The sequence below is a fragment of the Archocentrus centrarchus genome, chromosome 5 (genome assembly GCF_007364275.1).
Source record: "Archocentrus centrarchus isolate MPI-CPG fArcCen1 chromosome 5, fArcCen1, whole genome shotgun sequence".
NCBI lineage: Eukaryota > Metazoa > Chordata > Actinopteri > Cichliformes > Cichlidae > Archocentrus > Archocentrus centrarchus.
In genome coordinates, this window is record NC_044350.1 from 19816239 (window position 1) to 19839596 (window position 23358).

Consider the following 23358-nt stretch of genomic DNA (forward strand, 5'->3'; position numbering starts at 1 on the left):
GAAAGTGAACAAGAGAAAGGAGAACACCTCCCCATTAATCTGTCTTTGTCTCCTGAGCTGTGCTTGCTTATGCCATAATCCACACAAACATGCAAAGATTACCTGTCACACTCACTTTTACACACTTGAAATCCCAACTATGTGTGCAAAACTCCAGTTGAGTTTTGTTCTATCCAGCCTTCATTGAGCACATTAAGCACCCAATGAAGGCTGGACTTTAATCACTGTATTTATGGTAAGTTGGACAAAAATGTAATAAAAATTCAGCAGTAAGCAGAACAGAGTGTGGGTGTTCCATTCAATTGTTCTTACATAGTAAATGACCTACTGTAAAATCAAATTCCCCCGCAACAGCTGGCTAAGGCTAAAAGGTATAAGATGAATTTTATAAAACTTAATTACTTTGAGTTGTAATTTTTCTGTAAATTTAGCTTTGACATACCTGGAAATAAATAATCTGAAAATGTCCCATTGCACATTCAGGATTAAGACATATTTTCATTATATACGACTGCGGGAGCATTTGTGCTGGAGAAAAAGGATTCACTTCTTACTCTCTTTGCAGGAAAACACGTCAGAGTGTGGACGAGGTCATTCGCTGCAGTCCTCCATAGGAGTGCTCCTCTTCATTCAGCTCACTCTGCCTCTCTTTCATCTCTCACACATGCAAACGCTCTGACATTTTTTTATCTCTTCAGGTTAAGGCTCGGATCTACTGAAGAGCAGATCAAACAGCAACTGTAAAATTCTTCTTTTTTTTGAACTACAAACAGCTCACAGAGCATAGTGCTTGGCAAGAAAACCCTGGATCAGCTCATAGTGTCTTTTGCCTTATTGCTAATGCATTTGTTGGTGTTTCAGGGCTTGAGTGCAACACATATGATTAGAATGTGTTGAGTGTGCATGCTATTTAAACTGAGATTGCATCTTTATTTTATTTATTTTTTGCATAAAGGCTTAGCCACAGCGAAAAGTCAGGGAGTCAGCCACAACAGGCCGATGGCTAATCACCCAGCAGCAGCAAATGTCGATCGCAGTTTGATCGTGGTGGTGAAATTTTAAATTTGTTTTCTGGTAAATACGGTGGGGGAGGTTGTAATCACATCTGTTACAATAGTAAAATTCAAAATTTTAACAAAGTAACATCCAATATTAAAACAAAAAGAGTTTAATGTAATTAAAGTGTATTGTATCATTACATTATTTTTACCGTTGTATTCAGTATTGTAATATAGTATGTGGCGAAGCTAATTTTATATTATATTTGCTTGGGTCTATAATAATCTGTCATTAAAAAAATAATTATAGATTATTTGTATAAAACTGCCAAATAGGTCAGGTCAAGTCAAGTCACGTTTATTTATATAGCACATTTAACACAACAAAAGTTGACCAAAGTGCAAAAGGAACAGGTGACTACAACTGTCTGATAAATGTAGTGATTGAAAAGTGCAATCTTGTCTTCTGTAATATAGAGCGATTGGAGGACTGAAGGTGCCTGTGGGGTTTTACTTAATTTCTGGTGACAGTTGGTGCTGATTTCTTTTCTTGTAAAACATTTGCAAAAACTGTCTTTACAGGTTAAGCTTAGCTTGCTTGGATTGGCTGATAACTTAGCAGTCCACCTTCTTATTCAATTAAGGTAATTTCTTGCTAAAAAAAAAAAAAAAAAAGATTAAAAAAGGAAATGGATTTCATGCACCAGTGGATGACTCCACAGTGGCTGCAGTATTTGCTCCCTTTCTGATTTCTTTTCTTTCTTTCTTTTTTTTTGAATAGTAAAATGCAAACATATTTTTACTCGACTGAATACAAAATGCAGTTTTTAAATGATTATTTCATTTATTAAAGGAAACAACTATCAAAACCTACCTGTCCCTGTGTGAAAAAGTAACTGCCCCCTAAACCTAGGGATTGAGCTCTGGGAGTAATTTTGGTAGGCCAGCCACACCCAGTTCAGCACTGTTCCAAATTTTCTCCGTTTGTGGGTAATAGCTCTCACTGTGTGCAGCACACAGTGAGAGCTATTATATTTTTGCCAGCTTTCCAAAGGTCAAGAAGGTTTGAATAGCTTTTTTTCCCTTAATAAATGCAATCATTATAAAGACTGCATTTTGCATTTACTCAGGTTACCTTTGTCTAATATTAAAATTTGTTTGATCTGAAGCATGTAAGCATGACAAACATGCAAAATGCTAAGAAATCAGGAAGGGGGCAAAAACTTTCTCACGGCACGGTGCAGTCTTCTTCCCTGCCTTTGCAAGTTCAAAGGTGTGTGTCGTAGCACGTTACTGCCCACTGTATACAAATACTCTGTGAAGCCATGTATGTAAAACTCCACAGGGAACATTTGAGATGCATGATATATTTTTGATTCAGTTAAAGTATAATCAGGTTTCCCTGAGGTGGGATCATTAAAGTTTATCTTATCTTATCTTATAAGAAACCCAACACTGTATTTACAGGTAGTGTCAAATACTTAATAGTTACTTTCCATCACTGAAAGTACAAGGCTGTACACACCATCACATGCACTGCCTTTTATTCTGAGGAGCTCTATGATTGGTTGAAGACAGATAGACACCTAGATTTTTTTTTTTAGAACTTTCAGAACTTTAACATGTTAGTGAAAAGCTGAATATACTGTAATTCATTAGAATGTTCAACCATACAGTATCACAGCATAGGAATGTTTTGTTACCATTTGGATTAGCAACCTAAGGCATTTAAATGGCAGATCAATGGACATCAATCACTGCCTTGAAAATTTCCATAAAAATCAGAATCTGCTGCTGGGCGACTTTAAGACTCTCACCTGTAGTTTACTCAGATGTTATTTGTGGCAACCATGCTGTTAGCTTGAAATGAATTCCTTGCACCTGTTTGTACTTGCTTGTCCAGTCCTAGCATATGTCTTTGCACATACAGATCAGGAGCCGCTGCACTTACAGCTGTTTTCATATGATGGTAGATCCAGGCCTTGACCCCACATTCACTTCAGTGTCTTTTGATCCAGTTCTGATCTTTGCCAAGCCAGTTTTAGTACTACAAATTGGGTCATGCATGACAGGACCCTGGATGGCTTCTCTATCAAGTATTCTTGGCCTCTATTTTAACCAGACTTCTGACAGGATTTAGATAAAAATGTCGTCTTTTTTCCCCATAAGATATTTTTTCTGAAAGTATATGAGAACAGCGATGAGAAAAGCCAGTATGACATATCAATAAAGAAGCATCCGTGCAGCTTGCTTATGAGACAGAATTGTTAAAGTTGAGGGTTTCTTTTCTTTTTTTTTTTAATTCTTCCACAGATGCTCGGTATGATCTTGAAGTGCTTCCGGTCAAGTAAGATGCCATCAAATTGATGTGAAATTGAACAACAAACAAAATTATTAAACAGTAACAAATTTTGTGAACTATTAGTGCATCCTTGGTGGACTACAATATTTAGAAACATGTAAAACTGCTGTGGGATGATCATTGGATACTTGCAGTGTCACATGCAGCGTTGTGAGCGTAGTCTCTTAGCACAAGGCGTGCAGAAGTCAGTTTATTGCCAACATGTTTTTAACATCAGCTGTTTGATTAATGGGAAGTTTTTTTTTTTTTTTGTATCTTGTATTGCCAATGTTAGTCAAGTCTGAATTTATGCTCATATGTATGCTTCTGTATGGGGAATGTAGCTTCTGAAAAGCTTTCTGTGTTATGAACACGTTTTTCTGTACTTTTTGACCTTCTGTCAAAATTCCAGTCAAGTTCGCTGAACACGATGATTCACTGTGGCAGAACATTTCGGTGTTATCATGCACTCAGATTTGATTCAAGAATCCTTTGACAACAGTAGCAAGAAATGTAGCTCTGTAGGGTTTCATAAGTTTGACAGGTAAGCAGAGGTCTGGATGTTTATTATGCTCAAGATCCCCTACTGACACTTACGTGTATAAAAAACTGGATTTGGAATAATTACTTAAATTTGATTTGATTTTTTTTAAATTAAAAAAAGGCACTTACCTATTTACAGATTAAATCCAGGATTTATGAAGCTACTTTTTGTTTTATAGTTCATTCTCAGTGAGTGTGCACAGGAGATTTCAAGTTTGTGTTGCAGCATAATTGGCTTCCAAACTTGTTTTGATGTCAAAATCTATACTCTCGTTCTTCTCAGATCAAAGTTAAGCTCATAGAAACGCTCCCCCCTCCCCTTCAGCAGATGAATGTGAAAAACAGCTTTCAGTTGTCAAACACTGCACAGTCATATTCTACTCAGTGAAGCTCTAACATCCCCGGGTAGTACCAGTGGAAAGAACATATTTTGATTTCTTTTGAAGAACGTGAAAGACAGGAGCCCAAAAGTGGCGTTATCTGTGATTCATGAGGATTTGCTGCATGCATGATTAAATCCAGAAATCAGTTTTCCACAGTGATTCATTCTTTTGTGTTTTTTTTTTTTTTTTCTGTAATCATTTGATCTGGTTGCAGAGTTAACAGGATATTTTTAAAAATGCTTTTTTTTTTTTACATATTTGTAAAAAGAAAAAAAAAATTCCCCTCTGTCTGCCTGGTGTTCCACCCTGCAGTGCCTTGTTGCACTCATCATCTTAGATGTCAGGAACGTTTGCATCTTAGATGTGGAAATTCATCAAGCAGGCCATGGGAAAGACGCACTTGAATTTCAAGGGCCGCCATGGTTCAGCTCTGAAAGGACTTTCCGGTCAGGGAATGTGAAAAGATGCTCCCCGAGAGCTTAGAAGATATTTTTAAAGGAGCACAGTTGTGAAAGCGCACAACAGAAGCGAGTCAGCCTCCCTTCCTGCCTTCTCATGGACACGTCTGTCAAATCTACACAAACAAACCCCGCTGCCCTTCTGGTGTGTGTCGTCTATCTCTACACTGTGGTCCAGCCTGGCACAGACACTGTCCATTTTCATAGATTTCTACTTTGTCCCATCTGCAGCACACTATATTCTATATTTGATGCCTGTTGGAAATGTGTACTTTTCAGTTGTGACTGAAATGAGTGAATGTTTATGTACATTATACCTACTGTTGTGCATCTCTGCTGTACCCAAGCATGGTGGGGACCTGGAGAAGCAGATTCAAGCTCAACATTGATTGAAGACCTCAAACGCTGCTTTCAAAAGAAGACCCAAACAGAAAGCAGCTGTTCCTCTGAGACCTGCAGTATTTACTTTAGGTCATTTTGCATTATTAAAACAACACTGTTGTACTTTGAGGAAAGAACTTTTGTCGAACTCTTTATACCCTGCAGTACAATATATTACTACTGTCGAGGTCAGTGTTGTAGTTTCGTTTTAAATTACTGGTATTTATTTGCATGATATTTTGAACAGATTTGTGTACATAGTCTGATGGATATTTTACATTCCTGTCTGCATCTGGCTCTTCAGCTCTGTCGGGCAGGTGGTGCGATTGTACCCCACCGTGGATATTTTGGGTAAGGTGGTAAGGTGGAGGTCGCTGAGCTCTTTGCTGCCTGTGAAGGAATTAAGCTGAAAGTCTGACTTCAGTGAAGCCTACAGTGACTTAGTGTTTGCAGTTTAAGTCTTTTGCAGAAAGTAAAAGCACAGAGGAGTTAAGAATTATGAGCAACATACTGCCTGATTGAACTTTATTCATTTATTCAGCAAAAACTGATATAAAAACTTTGGAAATGACTCATGCATTTAATGGCTGTATAACAAGTAAGGCTGCGGCATGTGTGGGGACGCCCCTTTATTAATAGGCTTTGTTTATGAAATATGTGTTTTTTAATTTATTTAAATGTACATTTATTTATTAATTTATTTATTTGGGTATTGTAAATGATATTTGTGTTGATCAGAAAGGAATTGGAGGTGTCTGAAGGTTGCGCAGGCAATGAGAAACAGTTTAGAAGAAAAAAAGCAAAATAGAAGTTCTCTATATATTCTGTACGTCTCTGTCCTTTAATTTACTGAGTGTCAAACAAGAAGAATGTTCATGGTTTTGCTGTAACTTTGCTTTTCATTTTGCTGATGTCGTTGTTTACTTGGGACAGTTTTCTCTCTTTGTGCCAGTTTCCTACACCACCTCATTTTTGTACAGACAATGTGAAGCAGTCAGCTGAAGATGAAGGTTAACTTTGTATAGATTTTGTCAGTCATATTACAAAGTGGATATTTAAATGTTTATATCTTTGGTGATTAAATGCTATTGATATTTTTAACTCTGAATGGTTACTTTTTCTTCGCTCATTATTTTCATGCAGTGGCCCTCTTTCATCAGCACACTGTCATAACTTGTTTTTTTGCACCACAAAGGTCTTCAAATGCCAACTTTTTATGATCCTGTTTCATATATTTGTAAAAGTTGTAATATGTTACTAAAAGTAGAATGTGGTAATTTGCGAATCATTTATATCCCATTGTTAATTTAAAGTTGTGTAAAAACAACTTAAGCAGCTGAAACTGAAAAATCTGCTGATTTTGGATGTGATGCCAGCATGTTTAAAAAAATGGGATATGGAAATCTTTCCCACTGTGTTCTATTACCTCTTTAAAAAAGTCCCAGTGCTGTAGTTTTGAAGGCAAATTTTCCCATTTGTGCTTGATGTGGAATTTCAGCTGCTCAGCAGTAAGACGCCTCGTGTTTCATACTTTTCACTTTGTAATACCGGCATGTTCCTAATAGAGATGTATCTGTATGAAGGCATTGTTTAGCATCCATAGTGCTTTCACCAGTTTATAACTTACCCATGCTATGTGCCCTAATGCCCCATCCCATCTTTTTAGAGACATGTTGTTGGTATCAGGTTGTTGGCATTTTCAGAAGAACATTTCTAGGTAGAGAAAGAAAAGAAAGCACACGCTCTTTCAATTCTAATGTTTTATTTATAAAAACTCTTCTGGTCCTCACCAGGTTCTGCAGTTATTTCATGTCAACCTCGGATGAACAACACATGACATGATAATGACACGGTGTTGTTATTGTTTAATAATAACAAGCCAAAACGTAGAAGCAGTATATGTGAAAATGAAAGTTCACCCCATCATTCAGTAGCTGCTGGAATAAACTTTAACAGGAATAACCTGAAGGAATAATTTTCTTTTGCCCACTCTCCTTTACAGCATTGCTTCAGTTCATTGATATTTGCAGGCATTTAGCTCTCTGTAGAATGATGGACTTCACATTGTTTGATGGGCAGCAACAGTTGCTAGTCTAAGATCAGTGCTGATGTCTTTCCCCTGTGGCATTGTGTTAACACACACCTGAAAGAACCAAACCAGCAAACTAGGTAGGTGTTTCTCAGGAAGGTAACTACTGTACATCTGGGCACAATACCGTGTTCTTTATACTGTAAACTGTAGTGATGCTGCTGTGTGTAAGAAATTCAGTCATGCCAGTGGGCCGTTCTTCTGTTACCTGATGCAGAGAGGTTCTGTCCAAGAATTTTGGGGGGACTGGATGAGCACCAGAAAAGAAATCCAAGAGTCAAGCAGCTTGGAAACTAATCTTGGCCATTTTTTTCTAATGTCATTTATAGAGGATAGCAACCAGTAGGCTGAGGTCTTTAGTGGAAAGGTGATCTGTCACTTGCACCAAAAACTCTGGATAGAAGTTGTTGGATGTTTTGGCTTCTATGATTCAGTAAATCAACAGTCCTGCCCAGCCACTCTCAGTAGTCTTGTTTGGAAAAGTGATACCTTCTATCCAAGCTGGCATTGTGCCTTGTTATGTGGCTTAAGGAGAAACACACTATCTGAATTAGATATGATGTCAGTGCATCAAGTGTTTTGGCAAAGGAGTTTGAATTATTGTCAATTTAAAACATGTTGGCTTTATCTAGCAGAGCTCATGAGCTTGTTGGGCATAAGTTGAAGTTAAGCGACGCAGGACAGATGAAGCGTTCAGGGGAGACGTGGACTGATGTTGGTTTGCTGCAGAACTTGACTTCATCTGGGTAAAACTGCTGCTAATTACTATTAACCAAAGATGAAAACTTAAAAACTGCTTTAGTGTCAGATATGTCTGCACCTTTTTCAGTTTGTCTGACAGATAAGATGCTTATATATCAACACTTGTTGCATTTGAAGTCAATCCTTGAAGGCATGTATTTTCTTCATGAAATAATGTGTAGATGTTTGTTTTAAAAGTGTTTATATCTGTTAGAAATATGTGGTCAAAATTACTGTGATGTTAATGAGTTAACAACTTAATCTAGATATTGTATGATACACTGTTGAGTGGTTGAGGTGGCACCTTTTGGTGAATGCAGCACTTCACTAACATAGATACAGTTACCTGGAACGGATTCAGAGCAAAGTTCAAGCTTGAAAAGATTTTAGTTATGTGGAGAATGTAGAGAAAAATGTTACTGCAACACACCATGTTTAGTTGTGTGCGTTGTTATTTAAGCATAGGTATTAAAAAGGGACAAAAAACAAAGTGTAAGGTGAGTAAGACCCATACAATACCAGCCTGTCCCCTGTGTGTAGTTATAAGAGACAATAACGTAGGGGTGTAAAGAATCTCACATGGTGCCATGTATTCAGAAACAAACAGGTGCACTGAGACAAATATGGGGAGGGGGCAGCTGTCAAGTTATATTAATGAAAATGTGTGTCCCTAAAGAGGAAGCACATGTTGGATAGTTGCCTTGCCCCAGAGGATTTGACTAAATAATTTGTATTCTTTCCTGGTATGAAGAGTAGGAATGCAACACACCCCAACTTAAGCTATTAATATCTAAAGAAAATGTACCTTTAGAGTCAGTCATGAAATTTCCTCGCTAGTAAATATTCCCATCAACTGTTAGTGGTATTACAATGAAGTGGAAGTGATTGACTGACAGGAACTCATCCATGAAGTGGCAGGCCATGTAAAATTACAGAGCGGGGTCAGTGGATGCTGAGGTGCATAGTGCGCAGAGCAGAGGTCACTAACTTTCTGCAGAGGCAATCACTACAGACCTCCAAACTTTATGTGGCCTTCAGATTAGCTCAAGAACAGTGTGTAGAGCTTCATGGAATGGGTTTCCATGGCTGAGCAGCTGCATCCAAGCCTTACATCAACAAGCACAATGCAAAGTGTCAGATGCAGTGGTGTAAAGCACGCCATCACTGGAGCAGTGGAGATGTGTTCTCTGGAGTGATGAATCACACTTCTACATCTGGAAATCTGATGGATGAGTCTGGGTTTGGTGGGAAGAGTACTTATCTGACTACATTGTGTCAACTGTAAAGTTTGGTGAAGTGTGGGATTATTGTGTGGGGTTGTGGAAAGACTTCCTAGAAGAGTTGAAGCTGTAAAGCTGCAAAGAGTGAACCTACATGATATGTAAGCCCTATGGATTAAGAATGGGATGTCACTCAAGTTCATATGGGTGTGAAGGAGTGAATACATTTGGCAATATAGTGTATAAGAATAATATTTTTCAGTGCTGTGCAAAATAAACATGTTACCATAGGCTCATTGACAGGAAGCCTGTGCAGGTATATTACAATGATGATGCATTTCATTATTGTAAGTTATTGTAATTTCACACGTTTTAATTGTAACCACTGTTACTGCGTAGCCACAGCAATGAAACTTCTGGTTTGGACCCAGACTGTCTTGTTTTCCTCTTTGCACAATGTTCTCTCACTTTTCAACTAATTAAACTTCCTATGAACAATTAAGATATAGAGAGTAATATTAAGAAAGTTTCAAACTTGGTAGAAACATGATATTGATGGTTTATTGTTTTTGTTTGTGTGTGTTTTAGATTCAGATTCCAGTCTTTCTTCTTTATTTGACTGCTCCCTTTAGGGGTCACCACAGTGGATCATCACCCTGTATCTCACCCTGTCTCTAGCATCCTCTGTTACACCAACCCTCAGCATGTCCTCCTTTACTGCTTCCATGAATCTCCGCTGTGGTCTTTCTCTTGTCTTCATGCCTGACAGCTCCATATTCAGCATCCTTTGTCCAATATATCCACTATCCCCCCTCTGCACATGTCAAAACTGCTACAGCCTTGCCTCTCTTATTTTGTCTCCAAACCCCTCAACCTGAGCTGTCCCTCTGATACACTCTTTTCTAATTCTGTCCATTCTGGTCACTCCCAGTGAAAATTTTTGCATCTTCAACTCTGCCACCTCCAGCTCTGCCTTCTGTCTTTTTGTTAGTGTCACCATCTCCAACCCATGCATCATTGCAGGTCTCACTACCATTCTGTAAATCTTCCCTTTCACTCTTCTGCTATCCTTCTGTCACAAATCACCCCTGACACTTCTCTCCACCCACTCCACCCTGCCTGTGCTTGCTTCTTGTGCTCTGTCTGTTGCTTTGAATGGTTGACCCCAGATATTTAAACTCATTCACCTTCACTACCTCTGCTCCTTGCAGCTTCACTGTTACAGCTGCCTCCCTCTCATCCACACACATGCATTCTGTCTTGTTTCTCTTGACTAGATTAATAACAACACAGGCTGTGGAGACACTCAGATTGGAAGGATTTTATTTTTTATTGTGGAACGTTAAAAGACAGCAGACTGGCCAAATCAACAACATTTAATGAGAGCAATTCAATGAAAAATCATATTTTATGATCTTCATTGTTGTCTCTCATAGAAGTTGCAGCTTATTCTTCAGCTTCCTTTCCCTGAAATGGACAGAAAAAAAACACAAATGTCAGTCCACTTTTGACCTGTGAGAGGAAAACTTTGCTTCTATGAAGTTGGAGAAAATATTTTGTACTTCAAAGGGATCTATTGTGATCATTTCTAGTGCCATGTTTTAGTTGTGCATGATTCAAAATAATAGTTATCTTATACTGTCCTTGGTGCATCCCCACAGTTCATTCTTTGTCTCAAACAAACCATTTTAGCCTTTAAGCTGGCTTTCTTCTGATTGGCTGCCCCTCACAATCAGAAGATTTGAAAAGCAGGTGTGTTGCTTACTTTTCCAATTTCACGACTCTTTGCTCTCAGCTTGTTGACCTGGGACTCAGCAATGTCAGCGCGCTCCTGGGCTTCCTCCAGCTCGTGCTGAACCTTCCTGTACCTGGACAGGTGAGTGTTGGCCTGCTCCTCCTGTATAAGAAGCCACAGTGAAGTTAAGCCCTGTGCACTGAACATACAGAGACTAAACTGTTGTTATAAACAGCAAAGTATTTCATTACTGTCAAAGATTTTAACTTACAGCCTCCTCAGCCTGTCTCTTGTAGGCCTTCACTTTCAGCTGCAGTTTGTCCACCAGATCCTGAAGTCTGCTGATGTTCTTCTTGTCCTCCTCAGTCTGCAGTTTACAGAAATTCATGACAAATTTAATCATATGGGCTTCCCAGAGATACCTGTATCAATCAAATGGAAGAAAAGTCCTACCTGGTAGGTAAGCTCCTTCACTCTCCTCTCATATTTGCGAACACCTTTGACAGCTTCAGCTCCTCGTCTTTGCTCAGCTTCAACTTCAGATTCAAGCTCACGCACCTGAAATATGAACAATGTATGAGAGTTCAAAAATAGGTTATGTAAAAAAAAAAAAAGGTTGAGATCACACTGGTGAAAAAGAAAAATCTTTACCCTAGCCTCCAGTTTCTGGAGCTGCTTCTTGCCGCCTTTCATGGCCAGATTCTCAGCTTCATCAAGGCGGTGCTGCAGGTCCTTCACTGTCACCTCCAGGTTCTTCTTCATCCTCTCCAAATGAGCACTGGTGTCCTGCTCTTTCTTCAGCTCTTCTGCCATCATTGCAGCCTAGAATTTGATATAATTTGTATTGTTGTAACTGTTAAAGTAATATAGTTGGCAGAAAAATAGCTACTGTATAGACATTCATCAGGATGTCTCACATCAGTGATGGCCTTCTTGGCCTTTTCTTCAGCATTTCTGGCCTCCTGGACAGCATCTTCCACTTCACCTTGGATCTGAATAAGGTCAGCCTCCAGCTTCTTCTTGGTATTGATAAGGCTGGTATTCTAAAGAAAAATAGTTTAAAAATAATCACTTACTCCAATTTTCAACTTTCAAGTTTTAAAGCCATGTTACTGTTTAAATCTTAACCAACCTGAGAGTGCAGCAGTCCCACGCGCTCGCTGGCATCGACCAGCTCCTGTTCAGCAACCTTGCGGCCTCTCTCTGTTTGCTCCAGTGCAACTCTCAGCTCCTCGATCTCAGCCAGCATCAGGTTGTTCCTGCGCTCCACCATTGCAACCTGCTCCTTCATGTCTTCATGACTTCTAATAGCTTCATCAAGATGAAGCTGGGCATCCTGAAATGTGTAACATTAAGAGATATTAGTAAACACTTTAAGCTACTTCTCAGATTCTTTTAGAAAGCTCTGCCACAAATCCTTCAGTGGATGCACCTTCAGCTGTCCCTGCACATTCCTCAGCTGTTTCTGGGCTTCAGCTGCCTGGCGGTTGGCATGACTCAGCTGAATTTCCATCTCATTCAGATCTCCCTCCATCTTCTTCTTGATTCTCAGGGCATCATTCCTGCTCCTGACCTCAGCATCCAAAGTGCTTTGCATGGACTCAATCACTCTTTGGCTGTTCCTCTTGATCTGTTCAATCTCCTCGTCCTTCTCGGCAAGTTTTCTATCAACTTCACCCTTGACTTGGGTCAGCTCAAGCTGAACACGGAGAATCTTGGATTCCTCGTGCTCCAGAGTAGCCTGTGAACAAGTGTGAATTACATCAACAATAGCACAGAAAATTTAGTAGAAATATACAAACTAAGTGATTAGTGAAAGAAGAAAAAATGGCTCAGATATATCATATCAAATACTGTTGCAGGCTGAGTCTCGCACAGATATGCTTCAAATGCCTCAAAGCTTCAGCAGAGTCAAGAGCCCAAGCTGTACACTTTTTGTTTTTGTTGTGTTTTAGGTTTTGCACCTATTATTATGCATAGAGTTTTACATTCCAGTTTTCACTGCATGTTCTTTTTTACAGAGACTAAACTTAGCTCAGGAATTGTAGAGTTTAGTTTTACCTCGGCCTCTTCCAAAGCAGTCTGGATTTCTGACTTCTCACTTTCCACTGTCTTCTTTCCCTTCTCAAGCTCATGGATGGTCTTACCGGTCTCACCAAGTTGTTCACTCAGGTCTGATATCTCCTCTGTTCAAGCAGATGTTTATTACATAAGCATACTGGCCGATTTAAACATTACACAAAGTAATCACAATGCTTCGCAAATGTATCTTTCTGACAAAGAGTGCCTGGTCAGAGCAGGATTGATGGTCTTACGTTGCAGGTTCTTGTTCTCCCTCTTCAGGGTCTCCAGGTGGTCCAGAGCTTCCTCATAAGAGTTTTTCATTTTGAACAGCTCAGTGCTGAGAGAACGAGCCTCCTTCTGAGCCCCCTCCAGCTCTGCCTGGCTTTCCTCATACTTCTGCTTCCACTCTGAAAGAACCTGAAGATATGGCAAACTATTTAGTTTCTTTTTGCCTCAAGTCAATCCAAAATGCTGCCTATAGTATTGTATTGGCTTCTTTTCATTGGCTCCCTGTTAAATCTAGAACTGAATTTAAAATCCTTCTCCTCACATACAGTCTTGACTAATCAGGCCTCCACCATATCTTAAAGATCTCATAGTACCACATTAGCTCCCAGTTTGGATTCAGGAGACACCCCCCCCCCCCACACACACACACACACACTTTTAACTGTTTAACTGTGATTTGGTGCCATATAAATGAGATTCATTAAATTTAACTGGCACTGGCAAAAAAAAACAAAAACAAAACAAAAATACTGTACCTTGTCAAAGTTTCTCTGCTTCTTGTCAAGGTTGGCAGCCAGAGAATTAGCTCTCTCTACATCGATCATCAGGTCCTCCACTTCACCCTGCAGTCTCTGCTTAGTCTTCTCCAGAGAGGCACATTTTGCATTCACGGCCTCGATGGACTCCTCTGCATCCTGAAGACGCTGGGCAAGCTTTTTCCTGTAGAGAATATACGTTTTTTTCACACTTGCTGTACAGTAATAATAACAAGAGTAAAAAGATAAGGCTGGAGACTCACTTTGCTTCCTCAAGCTCCTCAGTGCGCTGAATAGCATCAGTCTCATATTTGGTTCTCCACTGAGCCACCTCGCTGTTTGCCTTGGACATTGCACGCTGCAGCTCAGCTTTGGCCTCCTGCTCCTCCTCATACTGCTCTCTGAGGAGGTCGCAGTCGTGACGAGCCGACTGGACAGCATGAGCCAGGGCGTTCTTGGCCTATAATCCAAACAAAAACCAGAAAAGTATTTGAAGCTTAACATTTTTTGGCCTTTTCTTCTGGAATATACCACAGTTTTCAAATGCTGTTACCTTGACTTCTTCCTCTATGTGCCTCTTAAGCTCCTCAATTTGCTGAGTGTAGGCCAGTTTGCCCCTGGTCAGCTGAGACACAAGAGCTTCTTTCTCCTCAAGCTGACGTGCATATTCACCTAAGCAAAGATTTTTCGTTATTAATATACTTCACAGCAACAAGAACAGGAAATAAGCATAAAATGATGGCCCATGCATTTCCCACTGTTGCAGTTAAAGAACAACATTAACAACCTTAATGAACCTGAAACTTATGAATTTGCCATAGCATCCCACTGAGACTAGAAATAACACATGGCTCTATAGCTTACTTTTAAAACTGTGTATGAATTTTCAAAAGGTAACACAAACAAGAATGCTGTTACAGATTTTGCTGCTGCTTGCATTTTGCATCATTCAGGGAACATAAGTACCACTGCCACCATCTCTAGCTGAATTGGTTATATCATGAATCTTGTTTCCTTTGTCAGTCACCTTATTTTTGCAAAGTAATACAAAAGATATAAAGTGAGGTTCATACCATTTTCAGTTTGAAGCCGTGCTTTTTGTGCACTGAAATCATTCAGTTGACGAACATTCTCGTCATTCTTGGACTTGAGTTCACTTAGCTGATCCTCTAATGTCCTGCACATTTTCTCAAGGTTTCCCTGACAAAGTAAAGCATTTATCAGTAAAACAAAAATAATAATAAAATTGCAGTTTATTTTCCACTTTGCAAAATTTATTCCCTGACTACCTTGGCTTTGGCAATACCCTCCATGTTGCTTGAGAGGTCATCAATCTCCATCCTATACTCGCTTTTCTCTTTCTCCAGCTTCTGTTTGACTCTCTGGAGGTTATCAATCTGCTCTCCTAGCTCAGCCACGCTGTCAGCCTGCTTCTTGCGGAGCGCTGCAGCGGTGGCTTCGTGCTGCAGGGTTGCCTCTTCGAGATCACGTCTCAATTTCTGAAACTCGGCCTCGCGCTTCTTGTTCATCTCAATCTGAGCTGCAGTTGCTCCGCCGGCTTCTTCGAGTCTCTCACTGATCTCCTCAAGTTCCCTGGAGAGATCAGACCTCTGCTTCTCCACCTTGGCACGAGCAGCCCGCTCAGCCTCAATCTCCTCCTCCAGCTCCTCAATACGAGCCTGAAACACAAAAGATTTAAGTGAAATGCTGAAGATATTTGAACATTTTGCTGCCACATGCAATACTTCTAATTATACCTGAAGTTCTTTGATCTTTTTCTGTAACTGCATTCCCAGAGACTGCTCATCTTCTATCTTACTCAGGAGCTGGCTAACCTCAAAGTCCTTCCTAGATGGAAGGAAAGGACATTGGCTTATTAAAGTGTTTCTTATAGATTATTTCAATGTGAACAGACAATTAATTCTCTTTCTTACTTCTTTATTTTCTCCTCAGATTGCTGCTTGTCATTCTCCAGATCCATGATGGATTCCTGGGCCAGTTTAAGATCACCTTCAAGCTTTCTTTTAGCTCGCTCGAGGTCCATGCGAAGCTTCTTTTCTTGCTCCAAAGAGCCTTCGAGCTATCAAGGATATAAATGTTTCATAGAATTAAAATGTGTATTGTATTAGAGGATTGTTGGTTTTCAAATGTGTTTTCAAATCCTTACATCGTCCACTTGCTGCTCCAGCTTGGTCTTGGCCTTCGTCAGACTGTTGACTTTGTCTTCCTCTGCCTGCAGATCATCGAGGGTCTGCTGATGGGCCTCTTGGAGGGCTTTCTTTTCTTTGGTCAATTTTGCAATGCTTTCATCTTGAGCAGCCAGTTCCTCTGTGAGGTTTTTGACCTACAAAAGTTGAATTTACATATGTGTTTTTGTTTGGTTTGGTTTTTAATGACACAGTAAAACAGTAACTTGTTAAAAGAAGGAGCATAACCTTGTTCTCAGTGGCGTGTTTCTCCTTTTCCACTTTGGCCAGGGTCAGCTCCAAGTCATCAATGTCTTTCTTCAACTCAGAGCACTCATCCTCCAGCTTCCTCTTCTTTGCAGTCAGCTCAGCATTCATTTCCTCCTCATCCTCCAGTCTCTCAGACGTCTCTTTGAATTTGGCCTCGAGCTGGATTTTTGCTTTGATGAGCCCCTCACACCTTTCCTCTGCATCAGCAAGGTTTTCACCTTCCTAAAAGTGAACACAAGTTTGTTAATCAGATCAGTTATTTGAAAATCAGCAGACATGTGCATGCAGTGCAGCGACTGAACTCACAGACTGCACTTGTAGCACTAAATCATTCTTCTCCTGTAGCAGAGAAACCATTTTTTCCTCTAGCTCTTTCTTCTTAGCCAGAGCCTTTGCTAGATCCTCTTTGGTCTTTTCAAAGTTCTCTTTCATTTGTGCCATCTCTTTCTCAGTCTCTGCGCTCTTCAGCAGAGGTTTAATCTTGAAGTACAGCTTCATCCACGGCCAGGTTTTGACATTCATGAATGAACGGATGTTGTACTGGATGGAGAAAATGGCGTCTCTGATAAAACAGAAAAAAGACAAGTTCTAAAATGTTAATTTTACAAATCAAATAGCAGGTGTCAACAATGTTTGTTACAATATCATTAACAGATAGATTACCTCCTTTCCATCATCTTGACAAACTCTCGTCTCATGAGGAAGCCTCTGCAGAGAGCCTGAGTCATTGTGACCAGCTCAGCCAGCTTCTCATCTCTCATCTCCTCCAGAGTTCCCAGCAGACCAGCTTTGAAGAATACCTGAAAGTCAGTAATACAAATTATTTTTAAGTTGTTAACTATTTCCAATATTTCTTAAATGTCATTCTAAACAGCATTTTATTACTATTTATTACTAATATTTATCACTCTACCTTGGTGTGGCCAAATTTGTACTGAGAGTGGTCCACATTGATGGATCCCAGAAGTTTCTCTGAGGCCTTCTTGTTGTCAATGAATTGTCCCTCAGGGATGACACTAGCATTCAATACCTTGTATCTGAAGTAAAGAGTTCAATCATCCAGTCAGATGCAGTGGCTTTAAGATAATAATAATGATACAATAAATACTGTTTCGTGTCAGTAAAGATGCTAGTGGTGCTACCTCTGCTTGAAGTCACCATAGAGGATTCTGCTGGGGAAACCTTTCCTGCAGATCCTGATACCCTCCAGCACACCGTTACACCTCAGCTGGTGGATGACCAGGTGGTTCTCCATGAGACCTGTGATATGATGTTAAATAAACACATGCTTTAGACAAGAGTAATAGAATGTAAAAGTGAAACAGTGAAAGCACATTACAGATTACATTTTTAATCGCGTACCTGGTGTCTTTGACTCATTGGGAATCAAGCAGCGCACAAAGTGAGGATGAGTGCTCCTCAAGTTGGTCATCAGCTTGCCCAAATTCTCCTGAAGCATTAAATCAGCAAAATCCATTATATTAATCATCCATCCATCCATTTTCTTCCACTTAACCAATGACATTCAGTATATAGTTTTATATATAGTAATTGATTCTTTCACATTATACCCTGAACAATGCAGACACTGTCTGGAAGGAGCCACCCTTCTTCTTGCCACCTTTCTTGCCACCACCACCCTCACCTGTCAGTGAAACAGTTAGAGTGAAATGATTAAAGCGAGTAATGATATTTAATTTTTAATATCTAATAATTGTGGACGTGTTACATTGTGTACCTTCTGAAGAGGAATGCGATGCATACAGGAAAGCCAACAGTTTTGTTGAAGACTTTTGGTAGAGCTGCACCACAGAGTCATTCAGGGGGTCTTTGTTCTTCTCCAGCCAGCCAAGTACATTGTAGTCAACAGTGCCAGCATAGTGCACCAGGGAGAAATGGGCCTCAGCTTTGCCTTTGGCAGGTTTTGGTTTCTGGAAGGGGGCACTTTTGCCAACATGCTGGTCATAGAGCTTGCTCTTGAAGGTCATGTCTGTTGCCTTGGGGACAATGCACTCCTCTTCAAGAATGGAGAAGATGCCCATTGGCTGTCATAATGAAATAGTTATTTAAAATAAATTATTTCAAGACTTCATGCTGTTTACTGGCATTATTAATACGTAGTACAGTGTTCTCAGTGTGTGGCCCTTGGTAAAAATTTTACGAAGCCTGCAAGCACGACAACGACAGACTGCACTGCTGTGCACTTCATATACTGTACATTCATCCACAATTCATGTCATACGATGATATAGCAGCACAGATTTAGGAGGCATTTCTCTTTAATCTTTCTGTGTGGCCCTCAATAATGTGCACCCGGTCATCAAAAACTTTGAGAACCCCGGCAAGCTCACCTTCTCAATAAGCTCAATGCAGGCAGCCAAGTCCATGCCAAAATCAATGAACTCCCATTCAATCCCCTCTTTCTTGTACTCTTCTTGCTCCAGGACAAACATGTGATGGTTGAAAAACTGTTGCAGTTTTTCATTGGTGAAGTTGATGCACAGCTGTTCCAGGCTGTTGAACTGGGGGGAAAAAAAATCCTCATAGTATCAAAACCTATAACTTACTTATCATTAAAATCTATCATATGCATTACTTCTTGTATCAAGAAAATCAGAGATATAAATATGTGGCCTTTCCAGCTCACTTACATCAAAGATTTCAAATCCAGCAATGTCAAGCACTCCGATGAAGAACTGTCTCGGCTGCTTTGTGTCCAACATCTCATTGATTCTGACGACCATCCACAAGAACATTTTCTCATACACAGACTTGCAGAGAGCCATGACGGAATTGTTGACCTGGTTTTACAGATACAGAACAAGAACTAAGGATGAGAAAACACAAAACAAATGAACAGTTTCAATGGTAAAACAGGATGGAGGAGAATATTTCACCTGCGGGACAGTCTGACCCTTGGTCACAAACTCATTTCCGACTTTCACTCTCGGGTAGCACAGTGCTTTAAGCAAGTCAGCTGAGTTCAGGCCCATGAGGTATGCGATTTTATCCGCAACTGAAAGAAAAGAAACGAGAACAAAATGAGCAAGACTGTTTTCAGTTTGTAGAGACAGGGATCTATTTCATAAACAAAAGTCCAACACACCCTCAGTGCCATCAGGCTCAGCCTGCTCTTCCCGCTGCTTCTGCTTGAACTTCATGTTTCCATGTTGCATCGCAGCTCCAGTCAGTTTATACATGCTCATTTTCTCCTCTGCAGTGAAGCCCAGGATGTCAATGGCAGTCTGTATATATTAAAATACATTCATCATTCACACAAAGCTCTTTATTTAATGCACTCCTAAAGGAAGGTGTGTTTTTTTTTTCATAGTGGTGGATATTTAATCATTTTTCTTACATCAGTGGCGATGAATTCTTCAACGTCATTGATACTCTTCACGGTGATTTCACCCTGACTGATCATGGGATAGTCGTATGGATTTGTAGTGATCAGGAGAGCCTCTGAAGAAAAACAAAAAATACATGGAAATATGATACGCTATACAATACACAGAAAAAGTACATATACATAAGTTAAGGCTTGTTATTGACTTGCTATAGGAAAACTGACATGTTTTCATTATTATTATTATTCTCTAACCTATGAGCTCAGGTTTGTGGCCTGTAGTGAGCTGATAGAAAATGTGGTAGCTCCTCTCAGCAGACAGCTGGAATGTCACTCGAGACTTCTCCAGCAGATCTATAAAACAAGGGAAAGTACCATGAGCATAAGAAATGAATCCACAAGTCTATAAGATAACAGTACAGAAACAAATTATCTACTTTATCATTTCTAGCCTTACATGTTTCAATGTCTGCTGAGGCTAACTTCCCCGTGGTTCCAAAATGGATTCTGATGAATTTACCCTTTTTTAAAGACAAATTTGGGTTAGAATTATATTTTTTATATATATATTATTTATAAAGGCTTAGTCAATAGACACTTACAAATCGGGATGAGTTGTCATTCCTCACTGTTTTGGCATTACCGTAAGCCTCCAGCAGCGGGTTGGCTGCAATGATCTGATCCTCAAGGGACCCCTAAAAGTTAAATGACACATGTTTGTATTTCGTGCATTTGTTTATTTTCATATAAATAATGTACAGTACATTGCATTACTTACCTGCATTTTTCCAGGAACTGGCTCGGCTTTCTTGCCTCCACCCGCCACTGCAATTGTTGCAAAGTACTGGATGACACGCTTGGTGTTGACAGTCTTTCCTGCACCAGATTCTCCACTTGAGGCACAAAAAACAGCTCATTAGCAAGAAAACACACTTGTATTGGGCAAACATACACACACACATGCACATACACAGAAAACAGAAACTTACGTGATAAGGATGGACTGATTCTCACGGTCTGTGGAAAAGAGTAACATATTGGCCATCATTTATTTTAACAGTAATGTGGTGACCTGGTATCAGTGCGTAATATGAGTAAATCCATGGTGTTGAAAGTTTTACATAAGAAGTTCAAAACATGTTATACCATAAACTGTTCCTCTCTTGTTAGATGAGCCTGGTATCACATGCTAAGTGTTGCTACATGTTTCATACCTTGGAGCATGAACTGATAGGCATTATCAGAGATGGAGAAGATGTGAGGTGGAGCCTCAACTCTCTTTTTGCCCCTGTATCCTGCAACAACTACTGCATCATACACTGGGAGCCACTTGTAGGGGTTCACAGTGACACAGAACAACCCAGAGTAGGTCTGTGGAGTCAGACAGTATTGTTAGCCATGCTTCCTCTAGTTATCAGAGATTTCATCTACTGGTGTTCTGATCAAGACAAACTCACATAGATCATCCATGCTGCATAACGCTCTTTGAGGTTATACAGCACAGTAGGCTCACTGAGGTGGGTCATCATGGCCATGTCCTCAATCTTATCAAACTTTGGAGGGTTCATGGGGAAGACTTCGTCTTCTTTCACAGTGGCAGTCTAATGCAGACATAGAAAAGACATCAGTAGGCGAACTGAAGTGGCCTTCACTTATTAAAGTTATTAAACAAGCAAAGACAGTCAGTTTAGCTTTTCCCTTATCCAAAAATTAATTTACTGCTATGCTGACTTGCTTTAGCTGGAAATGAGTTTGTGCTTTACTTTTAGTTACTTTTTAATAACAGTATAAATACAATCACAGGTCTTCATTCAGTGTTGAATGAGGGCACACCAGCATCAGTACATGCAGCTGTTGCACTCAAATATTTGAATCCCCGCTCTCTAGTAGTCAGGCTCATGCAGCTCTACTCTATTATATTTACACTACAATAATTATAATTTTTTTCAGCAGTTTTCACTTCAAAATTAATTCAGCACATTCAGCACAGATTCAAGTGTGGCCACTCTCACCTTTCCACACAGAGTCTCCACGGTGGCTTTGCCGCCCTCTCTCTTAGTAAGTTTCCCCTTGAGGTACATTTCATGTGCATCCGTCACAAAGTATGCTGTTTTAGCATCAAACGGAGTGTTCTGAGCTTCAATGCGCTCTCTTTCTGGCTTCCGGAGGTAAACGGCCGCCGGGCCAAAGCACTCCATCTCTGCGTCTCCACTCATGATGACCCTTTACTGCAAGTAAGTAAAACAAGACAATAGTCTTTATTTCTTCCAGGCATTATTTCTTCTCTAATGTGCAATCATGATGGTAAAACGCTGCTGCACAAGGAAAAAGAATCTTAATGCTGTGGTGGATGTTTCACTCATGTGAAGACTAGAGACAAATCTACATTACTGCTTTAGCTGGACTGTGTTAAAAATACTTGGTAACAAATACATCAATCTGTGCATAACCTCTATTGGTCCTAAGACTTCCAGAATCTTAAAACATGGAAGGGTTAAAAGGCAGTAACACTAAACAAATATAACAAATTCTCTTCTCTGTTTAATGATGCAGACATGTTAATAAAGTGAGAATCACATCATAAGCTATGTTAATTGATTTGTCAACCATCCCACATGAGGCTAAATGAACATTTAGCTATTTTGTCTTTTGACAACACAAAACTCTCATGCAAAAAAGCAATTACCTTTTCCCCTCCCTCCAGAAAAAAACAAAGCTGTTGACGGTCCTGTGAGGGTTCTGAAGGGGAAAAAAAAAGACAAATACTTCAAATTAATAGCTGTAAATAAACTATTCTGTAATAAAAAGGAACTTGGTCTTCAGTAAAGTCCTGGCATAAACACAACTGTCCTGTGTCTGGCAGTAAATGATCGTGCCCTGCATTGTTCATTAAGCTGCTGGCTCTTCTCCTGCTAATAAAAGACTGTAACTCACTCACCTTGACTGGAGGCTTGGCAGTCCTTGGGGGTGTCCAGCCTTCCTTCTTATATAGAGAGATCAGTGTTCACTAAGCAGAAATGACCTCCTTTATTTGGTCAGGTCATTTTACGCTATTTCCCTGACTATTTTTGCCTCCAGTCTGTTCTCTGGCATCTTTCGTCACTGATCAACAGGCACTTTCACACATTTAACCTTTCACTTTTTAGATTTTACATTTTCTGAGTAACTTGCTTACAGAGGCATGTTTTACTCAATGATAAATATTTAAATGGGAAATAATATTAAGAGCCAGTAACACATTATGTTTAATTAGTGCATATAAAAGTCATTGAATTATCCTCACTGGTGTCATTACCAGATTGTGTAAGCTTTAGTAGTTAGTTATTAGTGTGGTTTTGTTTTCCCTTGTCATTCATTAAAATATTACTTAGTATAATTTATATGTTTAAAATAGAAACTAATGGGTCCTAAGGCAGTGAGATGTGTGTGAGAGAGCACAGAAGATATTTGTCCTGTCATAAACTAGTTTATGGGTGCAGTAAAGATGCCACACAATACACACTGTCAAACAGGAGGAAGACTTTCTGCTTCATCTGCTTTATCTGTATAAATAAATGAAGACACTAGCAATGCGGCATTTTTTAACCTTGTGTAAATATTGTTCTGACATGCGTATCGGTTACTGAAGTTCAGACATTGTTTTGGTCTTTACAATAATCTCCTTAATGCACCTTGGCACTGCAGTGGATCTGAGTTTAGACGTGGAGAAGCTCTCATATGTCTCTGGGATTCTGTTGCAGAAGCCTTGCAAGTCTTTCCTGTGACAAAGGAGCACAATTGGGCCTAACAGCTGTTAATCTAAGAACTTGTGAAAATGGTGATACCTCACGATAGCAGAA

At 39.7% G+C, this 23358-nt stretch overlaps 2 protein-coding genes across 2 annotated transcripts in view; one reads left to right on the forward strand and one right to left on the reverse strand.

The window, feature by feature from the left end:
• Positions 1 to 1636, forward strand: part of cacna2d2b (calcium channel, voltage-dependent, alpha 2/delta subunit 2b) — a 42595-nt gene extending 40959 nt beyond the window's left edge. Inside the window, exon 38 of the mRNA XM_030729168.1 lies at positions 566 to 1636. Within this exon, the coding sequence (XP_030585028.1) occupies positions 566 to 679 (114 nt within the window). The 3' untranslated portion in view covers positions 680 to 1636. The remainder of the gene's footprint in view (positions 1 to 565) is intronic.
• Positions 1637 to 10460: 8824 nt separating this feature from the next.
• LOC115780858 (myosin heavy chain, fast skeletal muscle-like) lies at positions 10461 to 22476 on the reverse strand. Its single transcript, XM_030730278.1, has 41 exons — positions 22458 to 22476; positions 22206 to 22258; positions 21532 to 21747; positions 20977 to 21120; positions 20734 to 20890; positions 20509 to 20536; positions 20298 to 20412; positions 20122 to 20214; positions 19977 to 20040; positions 19775 to 19873; positions 19532 to 19635; positions 19280 to 19418; positions 19071 to 19189; positions 18825 to 18974; positions 18525 to 18695; positions 17912 to 18218; positions 17745 to 17818; positions 17536 to 17623; positions 17316 to 17433; positions 17087 to 17210; positions 16837 to 16973; positions 16480 to 16735; positions 16153 to 16395; positions 15885 to 16061; positions 15652 to 15797; positions 15475 to 15565; positions 15007 to 15396; positions 14791 to 14917; positions 14271 to 14389; positions 13981 to 14177; positions 13718 to 13901; positions 13205 to 13370; positions 12951 to 13075; positions 12322 to 12630; positions 12022 to 12225; positions 11807 to 11932; positions 11541 to 11711; positions 11343 to 11447; positions 11161 to 11256; positions 10920 to 11051; positions 10461 to 10621 (listed from the first exon to the last, which is right to left on the reverse strand). Exons 3-41 carry the CDS (start codon positions 21733 to 21735, stop codon positions 10601 to 10603), a joined length of 5820 nt encoding a protein of 1939 aa, XP_030586138.1. The 5' UTR covers positions 21736 to 21747; positions 22206 to 22258; positions 22458 to 22476; the 3' UTR covers positions 10461 to 10600.
• Between the last annotated feature and the right edge of the window lie 882 nt (positions 22477 to 23358).